Here is a 14,129-nt window from a genome sequence, read left to right on the forward strand (position 1 = left end):
CTCATTAAACAGGGGCTCGAGTGCAACTGCCAAAAGACAGCTCACATTCAGCAAGAATGGGTGGTGAATTTAAAGCACGCCCACAAATCTCAACAGGCCAAAGGATTTGAGAAACTGGACGATAACACATTGTGATACTGTCAAAACAAATAGCAAGAACCTTAGGAAAACTGGTCTGTGTTAGTTTGCAGAGACGAAGTATATGTTTGGAAACCAACCTCAACATAATAAACAGGTAAATAAGCAGTCCCAATTAGCATTTCAGTTACCAACCTTTTCTGTGTTAACACTAAAGGCTTAATTTAACCTTCAGAAACCAGGATGGTCCTCTGCAAATCTTTTCTTCCAAAAAGGCCTCTGAAGGAGTTTTGTGTCCAACAAAAACATAATGGAAAGGCCAGTCACTGTCTGAAAATCTGAACTGATGATGCAGACATGCATTTGCCCGTGACTGAGGAAACTGTTTTGCCATCACAGAACATGTTATGAGATCTTTAGCAATTATCTTCCTCACTCCTGGGTAGGCATTTCAGTACAACAACAGCATCTTATGAAAACTGCTTCTTTCAATGGATTTTGGCTTCCGCAGTTGACTGCAAAGATAGCCATGATTAGCAACACATGTTTAATAGACAGAAAATATCATTATCTAGGAGTTTAACTATGAACTTGATGAAAACTGTAAGACACAATTTAAGCTTTATTTTGGACAGAGAAATTTTGTGAGTTTTTTTTTTTTTAGCACGTCTATGAATTAATGAACATTGCAACCTATAGGTGAGTAGGCATCCAGAATCTTTTCCCAACCCTACAGCACTGCTAGGGCAAGGACCTAAGTTTCCACAGGCATCAGACCAAGTCCTGCCGCAACTCTGACCCATGGGGAATAGCCTTCTTCTTGTGGGCAACGGGCAGACCTAAAAGAACATCTCAGTTTTATCAGGACCTAAAGCATACTGAGGATTACCTAGGTCTCTTTGCAAACCATGACCAAGAAATTATTTAGCTCGTAGGTTCAAAATATTTTCAGAAATACATTGAAAATAACTTTCTTTATGAATTGAATTTTCTTACTCTTCTAAGGCTCATCTATTGCTAAGGCCCACCTGAAGAAATGTGAAAAAACACACTATTAATATAATACCTTGAAGCCAGTCTGACCATTCACTTTAGTGCCACGAAGACTCTTGCTTTCATCTTTTCATTCTGTTTATAAGCCTGCTTAACAGAAAACCCAGAGTACGTGTTTTCATTGTAGCAGAGCTCTCAGTGACATCCACTAAGCATTATTTGGTGATGCCCAAGACCCACCTGATCTCCTGACTGTTTTCTATGTATTTCAAAGCTCTGCTGACTGACAACAGACCAAATTTTAGGAGCATAAATACTAAGTTGGGATGTGGACATGGCTCTCTTATTTTCTTTTTTTCCTCTGAATCTACTCAAATGTTTTTTTTTATTATTATTCTTGCCAATACATTTTATTGATTTAAAAAATAACTGCATGGAAAAGAACGAGAGTCACTGGCAACTCCAAAAGCGATCTCTTTTTTTTTTTTTTTTTTTTTTGTCTCCAACTAAAAAGCAAAAGTCTACACGTAAGTGAATCTTGTATCTGACAAGCCATATTGAACTGCTGAAAAGTTACATGGCAAGTTAAGGTTTCCTTTAATGCCTTTATATGTACAGTTGCTAAGCATTTTTCCATTCCTTGCACTAAAATAACTTACAAAGTGTTTAGAACTCTGAATACCTGATTTTTCTTTATGAATCGAATCCCATTGCTGTTACTAATTTAGACTGGTCTCTAAGTACATCTCAAAGAGTTAGGGTAATTTTTTTTAAGCTGGAAGATATTTAAAGTGAACGTCTCCTCCTTTTGGAGTAAGATCTTCTGATCCACTAGCTGTCTTAGGGGCGGGCCATTTTCCTGGAAGAGTGGCATCTATCATCACTGTTTCTTTGGGAGGAACCCAGAGGAATGTCCTTTTCATCTCTGTCTCCCTGTATCACCAGCCTATTCTTCATGTTGACAGGAGACTGGTACTGCTTCCTCAGAAAGGTTTGCAGCAGCTTTCCCGTGTGGAGTTTTGCCAAGGTTGCTGTATCCCTACCCAGCACCATTGTTCCTTACAGCTTGAGACAGGCTTTAATGGATGCATCCTCTGCGTGATAAGCTTATCTCCCCAAACATTTCCTTTATCAAAGGTATCACTCCCTTTGCATCACAGTTATGTTGCAACCAACTCTCTTTGTGTGGAAGTTTATTGTGAACCCTTGCTCCAGCATTGCAGTTGCAGGCCTAATTGCCTTCTGTACCTCCTATAGCGATGATATCCACACACAGAGATCAGCTGAAGGCATCTTTAAATTCACTGAGATCCGAATGCTGAAGATAACCTTACTAGCAACTCAGCGAATATCTGAAGCATTATAAGGGGCATAAATCACAGTAATTTTAATAGCAAATCTTATCCTGGCACTTGAGTCACAAAGTCTCCCATGTCATGAATTGTATTGGCAAAACTATGCAGACAACTGATTTACCATACTGTTGGCAGTTCTGAAGAATCCTAAAGAAACTTGCTTCATTCTGAATATTTTAAAAAATAAAACCAAAGAAAACATCAAAGCTAAATACTTTTGAAATTTGATTTCCCCTCCTCTTTATTTTTTTTTATTTTTTTTTTAGACAGAAGTGGTGAAATTGAAATGTTTATAGAATGGTCAATGTTTAAATAATATAAATGTTTATAGGGTGGTCAACTCTGCATTTTTTTTCCTAGAAAATCTCAGTCAAGTTTTTTTTACTGACATGCAATTTCACATGACTGTGAAAAGTCGGAAAGTCCCTTTTTTGTTTGATTCTGTCTTACATGTCTATGGCTACAGCAGGTCTTCACATCAGAGGCTGTGTTCTCCCCAGCTGAGCCTCCTTTTCTTTAGGAAGCTGAGGAGAAGCAGCAGAACCTGCTGCTGCCTCACATAACTATGATGGGTTACCTTTTCCTTTTTTTTTTTTCTTTTTTTTTTCTTCCTGAAAGGAGGCAGCAGTCGGGGAAGATGAGAAGAACCCACTGTGGCATCAACCTCTATTTGCTTCCAGCTTCAGTGCAAACCGTCTGTTTCCACTGAACTTGGCAGCTGATAGTATTTGCTCAAAGTTCATTGTCTGCTTTCCAAGAATACAGCAAGAAGTCTTGACTACTAATGGCAATAGGCATGACGGTCTTTAAAGAAAATTTCAGGAAGCCAGCAAATATGAAAAATGATGCCAGAAAGTGTCTAATAACGAATTTCAACTTCCCATATTCTCTTATTTCTTTAGATGGTAGTTTGGTGAACCTGTAATTCCAGGCAGGATCTTCTTCAACAACATCAACAACAGAAAGAAAAGCTTACAGAGCAGTGGAGGACAACCCAAAACTTTTATTTAGGATCCGAGTTAACTCTGATGTTTAATATTTTCAGACCATACTTTGCAAAAGTATAACAACTAACTTTGCTAGCTATGAAACTGCTTTGATTTTTAAAACATAACAGTAGTGTGACAAGATAAAGTGGTGTTTCTACAGATTATGAAGATTTTTTTTCCATAGGGTTTGTTTAACAGAATCAAAACTTTTTTTTTTTTTTTTCCCCCACTAGAAAAATACTTTGCCTTGATTTTGTGCTCTGTGTTTGCTCTCCTTGTTTCCCTTGCCCTCAAGGCTTGTTGTACTTTCTCTTTGAGTGTAAACTGAAATAATTACACTGTTCCACCTCTGCTTCATTTACTGGTCAGTAGCTACAGACTCAGAACCTCAGTATTCTTCCACTCTAAGGAGAAACTACAGTAATCCAAGGCAACAAAATGCCTTCACAGACTGAATGCAGACAGGGTCTGCCTGACCCTCTCCTCTGTGTCTCCCCTCTCCATGTGAGGGGGATGCATGTAAGGAAAAGAGGACAGAAAACCTTCAGAGAGGGCATGCAGGCAGCTGAGAGACAGGCGTGTATGATGTTCACCTTGATCCTACAGCACACAATTTGTAAATAGTACAATCAAATCATACTACAAGGGTTTTGATAGGGAATGTTCTTATTTAGGAGTCTCTACACCTTTTGTGGCTCATGTTCTCCCTGACACAACAGTCCTGGACTGTGTTGCCAAAGCTTGGACAAGAACAGCACAGTACCTCATGAGAGACAACTCTACTCTTTCAGGGATCCATAGGATTTGCAAACAAGAGTGCTGCACATGGTGGTAAAGGGGCACTTTTAATTAATTAATTTATTTTTAAAGTACAGGAAGCTCCCCTTTTCTCCATCATTTTATCCTCAGTTTGAGTGGCTTAGTAAGACTTTTTTTTTTTTTTTTTTTTCCTAAATTAACTTCATTTTCCCTCTAAAACAAGGGGGTTTGGAAGATTTCCCCTGACTATATAATTCCAGTGAATTATTACCCCTCTTGGAAAAAGTTTAGACAGAAGATATATCTATATACATACGTCAATGTATACAGAAAAGGGTGCAAATAGCACCAGGCTGGGGTTTCCATCTTCTACTGCTCTGCCTTCAGATTTCTGTCAGGTGAATTCTAATAAATGCAGCCTGTGCCTGCATTTCTGTCCCCCCTGCAAGAAACAAACACAGGCGGCACTCCTGCAGGAGGATCCCAAGGAGAAGGACAGCAGCCAGAAAGGGGGAGGAAGCCGCAAGGAGCAGGGTGAAGGAAAGCCAAGGAGCAGCACAGCCCAACCAGCTGTAGCAGCCTCTGGAGATCTGAGCGGAGAAGTGTGGAGGAGACAGCATCAGTCTGTGAGAAGTAGGGAGCCTGGTGGAAGGTGCACGGAGGGGCTGGGGAGCATGGCAGCAAAGGATTCAAGAGATGGGGCAGGAGGTGAAGCTCAGGTAGGATGGATGTGGGGAGGTGTCCTACCTAGCAGAGCGGTGTGGGTGCAAGGAGGAGCCTATGAGGGGGACTGGTAAGGGAAAATGAGTAGTTTGAAGGTGCAGGAGACTTTGAAGCAGGGGATTTTAAGGCAAGTGAAATTCTGGTGCAGAAGAGGGCAGGAGATGGGGAAAGGATATAAAGATATTGGGACTACGTGTTGCCCAAGGAACTAAATCAGGAGGGGCTTGCAGTTTACAGAGGAGATTACTCCAGCTAGGTACCTCTGACCAGAACACAGGCTCACATGACACTTGGCATCCCTTCTTCATCTGCAGCTGCTGGAAAGACAATTGCCCATAAGAGAGACCATTAAACACATTATAAATTACCCTTCTCCTAACAAGTACTGTAACTGGGCCAAGAAAGTGGCTCTCCCCAGTGTCACTGCAGCTCTTGAGGATTACACATGCCATTAGGAAGGCTCCAAAGGACTGACCCACAGCAGTGGTCTTAGGACAACAGTGCTGCCTCTGCCAGTCACCTGGGCTCCAGTCCTCCCTCCTCCTGGATATTCAGACATCTCTCCACTTGCACTTCAGCGCTAGCCTGGCTGCAAAGGCAAATGAATGCACGTAAGGCAAGTAAGGCAAGTAGGTGAAACTAACTAGGATTAAACTGACTACAGTTCTGTGGTTCACTTCCCTGCAGCCTCTAATGTGTCAGTCTCCTTTCTGCAGCTCAGCTGAGAGAGTCCTGGCACAGGAACAATTTACTGATATTAATTCAGGCACATAAGACCTGATCCAAAGCCCACTGAAATAAACCTGGGCCTCGCGTTCACTTCATTCACACTGTAATGCAAACGGTAGTAATTTGAGTATATTTTAAGGTGTGGTTTTTATCCAGACATTAATTTGGAGTCTGAAATATTTCTCATTTGCAATAAACCACGAGAACAAGTATTAGTTAAAAATTCAAATATTGGTATTAGGATCACAAAGGGATCTAGTCAGGTGGCTAGTTACTAGAATACATGACAATGTATTTCAGGGAAACAAACAAGCAATTTTTTTTTTATTTTTTTTTACAACCACCAAATATACCCAATGAGATCTGACGAAAATCTTAGCAGGAAAAGAAGTCAAATTGAACTATAAAACACGCAGACAATAGTGCATTCAAGAAGGAAATTATTTAGTTGCCAAGAGACAACCAGTTTCTTCAGATTTTTAATCTCCCCTCTGTAGAAAGTAAAAACAGACTGGGTATATGTGTCTTCCGCGTAAATGCTACTGTCTCATGCTGTTCTTCACTTTACGTTTTCCCTCTTCATCAACAGTGACCACCTTTCTACTGAGTGAAAACTGGTCATACTGTCTTCATCCCCTGTCAGTTTAATTTCCCTGACATTTTCACTAATACGACAAAATACAAACCAGTCTGGATGACACCCTCTCTCTGCTGAAATTAAAAGAAAAATACAAACCCCTACAATCAGCTTCAGTAGGATCAGAATTTACACTTTTAATCTCTTGAAGGTCTAGTAACTCAGGGAACAAAAGTATAGAAAAACAGCTGGGTCTGTACATTCTGGGACTTCACTGAACCCAGAAAACAGACAGCACGGTCAGGCTTAGCCTTCTTATCCCTTTGTCTTTTTATTTTCCTCCTTTCTCTTTCACTCTCTAATTCCATATTTCCTGCCTATGACTTTTTCCATCTCAGGTCAGTTGGTTTATCCCCATCCATTTTTCCTCCCCCACATCTGAAATAGGTTTTCCAGAAACTAAAATGCTCAGCTGTTATTGACAACAGCTGCTGTTCCTGCCAAGAATTAGGGTTTTTTTTCTTTTTTTTTTTTTTTTCTTCTGTTTCAACCACTCTTGTCTTTTATTTGCCTTTTTTTTTCTCCTCCCCAATTCCCTGTTTTCCTGCTTGGTATGCTATTCTTTCTCCCTTTCCAGCTGTACTTCTCTCCGTTCTTCCCTCCCTCATTTGTACTTTCTTGCTTCCTTTACTTAGGACCTGTTTCTCCCCTGGGGTATCTTAATTTCTTTCTTTTTCTGTATTTCGCCTCCCTCTCAGTTTTACTCTCACCACTCTCCTCTGCCTTCAGTCACCCGATCTAGCTATACAAACATCTCTCTGCTGCTCTTCCTGCAAATCCATACAGGAGCTAACCTGCCCAAATTCCTATTGATTTCAATAGGAGTTGCATGTGTTCTGCGACTGATAAACAACTCCTTGGCCATAACAGGCTGCCTCTTCCCTCCCAGAGTACCTTATTGTGTCTGTCTGAAACAGAAAAAATTATAAATAGTTACAGGCAAGAAAAACTGTAAAATCATCACAATGTTCTATAAGAAAGCAACAATGTTTATATAAAACAGTTAATGATAAGCTCTGTAATTTAAATATTTTTTCTATAATTCTCCATTTTCTGTCTACAGCTATATTATACATTAGTACAAATAAAATTAAAGGTAAAAACTAGGCACTTCACACCAAAGATGTGTTTTTAGCCATTTTCATTGTTGCAAGTAAACACTGAAGCAATAATACTTCTCATTAGCTCACTCATCTTTTAAAGTGAAATTCTTTCCAGCAACATTGTAATGCTCTAACCCAGAACTTTTCAAAAATTGAAAACATATAGCATGCATTATACAAAATATATAGTATTGCACAATAAACCACAGAGACATTTTAATCAACTCAATATTCCAGTGAAGTCCTGAGAGTCAAATAAATAACTAGAAGATGAACGTTCTCTCTAAATGCCTTTTCTTCTCAGAACTACAGAAAACACGTCACAGCATAGAGTTACCCTTGTCTTTCAGGCTTAGCCAAAATCATTTCAGTCCTATGTTCAGGGTCACCATAATGGGCCCAATCTGTTCTACAATGAAGTCAACTGGAATTTCTTCATCTTATGTCAGAACTGACCATGCCTCAGGAAGCTTTTTCAGCAGCTTACATGCTGAGGCCTATTTTAGGTGAAAATCACAGAAGCCAGAAAGCTCCAGCATAACCCCAAGAAGGGGAGAGCAAAGTCAACAGAATTACTAACTTGCTTAGAGTTAAACACCTGATTAAATTCCAGATGAGAACTGAAATACCCATCTCCCATGAGGAAGTCCTAAACTCAGGAGTATATGGCAAGGTTCAGAAGTTGGGAATGTTATCCTCAAGTTTTTAGACAACAATCATTTAGTTGCTGTTATTTGAAAAATGGTTTTTACAAAACTGCATGGGATCATTCAAGCATTTACCTTTTCTCAGAAATTTTCTGAAAAAAATCCACTCTCACTGCAGGTAAATACCGTTTGCTCTTTTTGACAGCCCCGCAAATGTAGCACAGAAGACAGACCAGACACTGGTCCCGGCCCAGGCATTCCTAGCACTGCAGGATCTGCACTTGTAACACAAACGTTATGAATAACTCTGCTCACAGCGCACAGACTGGATTATGATCCAAAATTGCTGTCCATAGTCCTTCAGCCCTGGCAATAGCAAAAACTTGTCTTTGTCAGGAAGGCGAGCACATGTGATTTAGCAGATAAAGAAGAAGCTTAAAGAAAAAAAGTAAAATAAAATAAAATAAAATAACAGTGCTATTCCTGTTTAGACTTCAGAAGAGAATCACCTTACTTTAGGCTTCCCATTACACTCGTTTTGTTTAAGAAATGTAAGTAGGCTAAATTCCAAAGTACCCCAAAATGGTTGTGGATGTGTACACAGGTACGCTTTTTTTTTTAAGTAGCATGTTGAAAAAAATATATATAGTTTTTAAAAGGCAGAAAAGTTATTAGCAAATTCTCATTCTGAGTGCAATTCTCCTAATTTCTTCTATACACTGTCAGCAGGTGACTACAGCTCCGTGCTGCTTGCACTTCTCACTAACATATACTGTACTCTGCAGTATATATTATACTGCACATGAGGAACAATTTATCTCTTTCTAAAGATATGTGAGCCTTCTGTGAATGACCTTTCATTAAACTTCATAAAACAAAATTCTAAATTACCGAGGTCATCATTGCTCACAGAACAGGTAATCTGAGTTAAAAGTCCTTCTCTGTGAAATAATTTTTATCTATTCACATAGGTATTTAACTGTTCAGTTACTTTTAAGATTTGTTTCTGCAAATTAGTAACTCAAGAAACTCTTTGCAGATTTTCTTTCTTAAAATAAAATTTTACTGAACGTCAACCTGTCAGAATTGCAGCTTTCGAGACACCATGGGTAAGACGAAGCACAATTTAGGAAATTTCTATAGTCCTGGGTATGCTTTTTTTTTTTGTTTTTTGTTTTTTCATTCATGCTTAAGAAGGCGTTTGTACCTTTAGGCAGCCTGACTAAATCTTAAAATGATTACGATTCAAAATGGGCCTTCGTGGCCTTTACAAATTCCCAGGACCTTAAATTAAAATATACCAATTATATTTTGTATCACAGAGTATTTCAACATCTCCAACATTCTAACATTTCGAGTGAGTTCTAATGCCTGTTTACAAAGAAATCTGCATGCTTTCCCTTCAATTTCAACGACACCAAAGAACTCAATCACCAGAAGCCAGTGACAACGCTGCCATTGAACACATGCTGAAGTTGCAAAGGTGATGGCGTGTTACCATCTATCGCTGTTAAGGGTCTCCCGAAATACCATTATCTGCACATACGTGCAGACCTATTACAAAAATAATGGTGATATTTGGACTCCCCCATAAGCTATTAAGTAAACGCAACTTTGAATCTAATCTAGGTCTCAAGTACGCTCCTTTTGTGTGCGCTCCCGCTTACGAAAAGCCAGCTTCTAGCACCAGAGTATCAGATTCTTGCAGCATCCATGACACTTGTAAGCATTCAGTGGTCAGAACACCACTACATATCCTTCAAATGATATGGACCAGTGAAGCTGGAAGGTATCTTCACTGAACCAAGCAGGCTGGTATCTCAGCAATCCACCAGGACAGGAGCCCCGGCATGCCCCAGGTGGCGTGCAGAATCTTGACTAACAAGTCGGTGGCGGGTTTTGCATTTTTAAAGTCGACGGTTTTGAATATTGAAATGCTGAGGGTACATGCCAGCTGTAACAGCGGCACCTCAGCAACACTTCACCTTGCGAAACGCTGGTATTTGTTTTTTATTGTGGGGTTTAGGAGTGAGAATCAGTTAGAGAGCAAGGTGATAAGCACGACAAAACACTAACAGAGCCAGCTAGCTAGAGATAATAAAAGAAGGCAGAGCATTTCTGAAGTTAAATCATTGAGGTACCTCTTACATGAAGATATAAACAATCCTCTGCATTAATGCTAAGGGAGCACATTGTTAAATATTTTAGATAATGTATTATTTTTTCTTGCTACTGTTAAGTCATTAAGAGTAGCCACCTCTTAGTTAAAAGGCTGAATATCGCATTCAAAGTGTGCGTTGATTTCTGCGCCACCGTGACACTGTACTTGGAAGATGGTATTATCTTTCCATTTCAGAATGAAATGAAGTATAAACATATTTTAAACGGAGGAAAAAAAAAATCCTCTTTCGTTTCGGGTATATTTACTATTCATTAAACTCTATGCTGTGCTTTCAGTTCCCAACACCAACCTCATATTGCCAATCTCTGACATCATGATTCATCACCTTATTAAGTGAAAACAACTGACAGGCCATGGCCATCCGGACTATGAAGTCACAAGTTTCCCTGCACAACGCGGACATCACCTGAACACCAGCAGTAAGGGGGCGTGCGCGGATAACGCAGTTATTTATATAGGTGTATATAAAAACAAGGATGATCTGGATTTAGGACGTGGGTGTTGTGGCTTAGAACGCCCTGAAGATGCAACTCCTGGTTAAAAATTAGGGGTGGGGGGAGAGAAATCAGCCTGTGAGGGCTCGTTACAGCAGGCCCCCACCTCCCTCCACCCTGCGGCCCCTCGGCAGGCCCGGCCCGCATCGCCCCGGCACCGGCTCCAGGGGTGCTGCGGGTGTCGGCGGAGCCCCCCCCGTCCCCTCGTGTCGCCCCTCACCTGCTGGCCAGGCTCTGCCGGCAGTGCTGCCTGAAGGGCATCAGGTGGTAGTTCATGGCGTCCAGCAGCAGCTTCTGGCAGACGGGGTCGGTGCGCATGAAGTCCACCGACTGGACCCGCTCCACCAGCTCCGGCGCGGGGATGAGGGCGAAGCGGAGGCGCTTCATCAGGTCCGGGGCGTACTGCATGCGGGTCTCCCGGTCGTGCTCCAGCCACAGCACGGACATCTGGAAGAGCGCCAGCTCCGACTCGACGGGGGGGGGCAGCGAGTCGAGCAGGGCGCGCATCTCCTCGAAGTTGAGCAGCAGCACGTCCTCCACCAGGTACTTGTTGGCCAGCTTCTTGGTCTCCTCCAGGCCGTGCAGGGCGGCGATCTTGCACACCTGCTTGTAGTTCTGCACCGAGATCTGGTCGTTGAGGAACTGCACGCACAGCTTGGTGACCTGCGGGATGTGCAGGATCTTGCTGACCGACAGCACCTCCTCCACCGTGTCCAGCGACAGGGTCACGTTGGCCGTGTACAGGTACTCCAGCACCAGCCGCAGCCCGATGGACGAGCAGCCCTGCAGCACCAGGTTGTTGATGGCCCGCGGGCTGGCCAGCAGCTTGTCCTCGGGGGAGGACGACGGGGTGCCGGGCTCCTCCTGCGGCTGCGGCGGCGGCTCCTTCGGCGGCCCCCCGAGCCCGTCCTGGGCGCCGGGCCCCAGCCCCAGGGCGTGGGGGTGGCCGCCGGTCCCGCCGCCGCTGGAGAAGAGGGATCGGAAATACTGGGAGCAGGAGGCCAGCACGGCCTTGTGGCAGTGGAACTGCTGGCCCTGGGCCGTCAGGGTCACGTCGCAGAAGAGCTGCTTCCTCCACAGCAGGTTGAGGCCGTGCAGCAGGTTGTCGCTGTGGCTGGGGTCGAAGGTGGAGGTCCTGTCCCCGGATCTGGACATGGCGAGCGGCCTCCGGCACACCTGCCTTTTAAACCCTCCTCCAACCTGGGCAGAGGGGTGGGGAGGGGGGTCGGGGTGGGGTGGGGTGGGAGGGGGGGGAAGGACGGGACGACACACGACACAACAATAAACACACAGCTTTAAAGGCCTGCAGGACACATGGAGGCTGGCTGGGCACGCCTGGAGGGGCAGCGCGACCCCCTGCCGGCCGAGTCAGCCCCCGCTGGGCGGCGACCCCCGGCCACGGGCTGGCTCAGGGGAGCGAGGGGGGGGGTACAACTTGGGATGGCCGGAGGGGATTTATCTGGGGGCTTCCTCCCCACGCACACACCACCACCCCTTTCTCCTCCCTCCTCGGTGCAAACCGGGCTGCTCTTCAGGGGAGGAGCGAGGCAACCGGGGACGTTTGCAAAGCTGACCCCCCCACCCCCCCCAAAAAAAAAAAGCCACAAGGGAAGAAACCAACCCCAAACCCGAGCAATCAGCCACACACCAAATAACCCCCCGAACTCCTCGTCGCGGCCGGAGAAACTACCAAGTGGCTGAAACTCCGCCGGGAAGGCGGGCAGCCCGCTGCATCCCCGCCCGCAGCCCCCCAGCCCACCCAGCCCCGGCTTTGGCAACTCCGGGCGCCGGGACCCGCTCCATCCCCGGGCCGGGGGCACGGAGCTGAGCCCCCCACACCTCCCCTCCTCCGCCCCGGCTGGGAGGCTTTGAGGTACTTCGCGCCCCGGAGGAGGAGGAGGAGGAGGAGGAGGAGGAAGAGGAGGAGGAGGTGGTAGCCCCCCCCGGCCCCGGCTGTCCTGCCCAGCCCGGCCCCGCCGCAGACGGCGCCGCCGCCGTAACTCCGGTAACTGCGTGAAGTTCAAGTTGGGGGAAGGACCGGGGGGGCCCTGCCCGGCGGCCCCGCTCCGGCCGGGAGCCCCCCTCCTGCTGCTGCCCCTGCTCCGGGCCCGGGGAGGGGAAGGGAAGGGACGGCAGGGGAGGGGAAGGGGCCGGCGGGGCCGCACCTGCGGGGGCTGCGCAGCCACCGACCCGCGCTGGCCGCATCCCGCCCCGGGGAGCGCCGCCGCTGCCGCTGCTCTTCCTCCTCCTCCTCCTCCTCCTTCTTCCTCCTCCTCCTCCTCTTCCTCCTCCTCAGCGGGATCCCGCCGAGCCCCGCTCCTGCCATTGCAGCGCGCTCCGTCGCTCCTCGCCAGCGCCGGGCCGCCGCCGCCTGCCCTCGCCCCCCCGCCCCATTTATCGGCGCTGCCGGGGGCTCCCTCCGGCCGCTTCCCTGCCCCGGCGCCGCTCAGCCCCGCTCCCCGCCGCCGGGAGAAGAGAAAACCTCCCGGAGCCTCCCCCTTTAAGCGGACCCGGTCAATCCCCCCCCCCTCCCCACCGCACACACACACACACATACATGCACACGCACACAGATATACACACACACACACACACACTCACACTCCTCCTCTTTCTCCCTCCCCTTCTTTCTTCCTCGTTTTTGCCCGTTTCTTGCAATTGGGAGTTTATTCTGCCAACGCGTTTGTTACACAACTGCCCCCCCCGCGCACACTTCCAGCACACACACACACACACACCCCCCGCTCCTCTCCCCCGACAACAAACACATCGGGAGACACAAGAAAAATGCACGGAGACGGTCAGACACAAGGCCGGAAACTTACCTGCTCCACAACCGGCTGCCAAAGTAAAGGTTCACTTAAGCTCCCCCCCAAAAAAATCAATTGTCCTTCCTTTTTAAAGGTTTGCTCGCTCCTTCAAAAAAAAAAAAAAAAAAAAAAAAAAAAAAAAAAAAAGGAGAGAAAAGAAAGAAAGAAAAAAAAAAACCTTCTGGTTCCCAACTCGGAGCAGTCACTCTTTACAATTTATTTTGTCGTACATCATTTGATCACCATGAATTAGCAACAGCAAGAAAATGTACGAGAGAGAGAGAAGGAGAGAGAGAGAAAGAGAGAGAGAGAGAGAGCGCAGAGCTTTCTGCAAGAGAAGAAGAAGAAAAAATGTACGTGTGACAAATTATGCTACCAAGAAACAACACATCATTATCCTTGGGCCTGGGGCTCAGTGAGTCGTAACGAGAGTAATAGGAAATCCACGGTTGGGGAGAGAAACGGTCGTGCATGGCCAGTGGAGAGAGACCATACAGGGGGATGGATGCTGGAGAGACTCGCAAAATTATGGCTCAAGGCTATTGTAAAAATTGTCGAGCGTAAATGACTGCGATTTCAAACATCTTTGGAAGAAAGAAGGGGAAAAAGCGAGCCCCCCCCCCCCCTCCT

The 14,129-nt window shown here is 45.5% G+C and overlaps 1 protein-coding gene across 3 annotated transcripts in view; it reads right to left on the reverse strand.

The window, feature by feature from the left end:
• KLHL14 (kelch like family member 14) overlaps positions 1-13,617 on the reverse strand; it is a 64,046-nt gene extending 50,429 nt beyond the window's left edge. Inside the window, exons 1-2 of one of the 3 annotated variants that reach the window (XM_027452170.3) lie at positions 13,515-13,617; positions 10,910-11,889 (exon numbers count right to left, since the gene is read on the reverse strand). In XM_027452170.3, coding sequence (XP_027307971.1) covers positions 10,910-11,844 — 935 coding nt within the window. In that variant the 5' untranslated portion in view covers positions 11,845-11,889; positions 13,515-13,617. Of the gene's footprint in view, positions 1-10,909; positions 11,890-12,337; positions 12,471-12,854; positions 12,981-13,514 lie in introns of those variants that run through there. The other 2 variants (XM_027452169.3, XM_027452171.3) reach the window with 2 other exon arrangements.
• Between the last annotated feature and the right edge of the window lie 512 nt (positions 13,618-14,129).

The sequence above is a fragment of the Anas platyrhynchos genome, chromosome 2 (genome assembly GCF_047663525.1).
Source record: "Anas platyrhynchos isolate ZD024472 breed Pekin duck chromosome 2, IASCAAS_PekinDuck_T2T, whole genome shotgun sequence".
NCBI classification, from domain to species: Eukaryota; Metazoa; Chordata; class Aves; order Anseriformes; family Anatidae; genus Anas; species Anas platyrhynchos.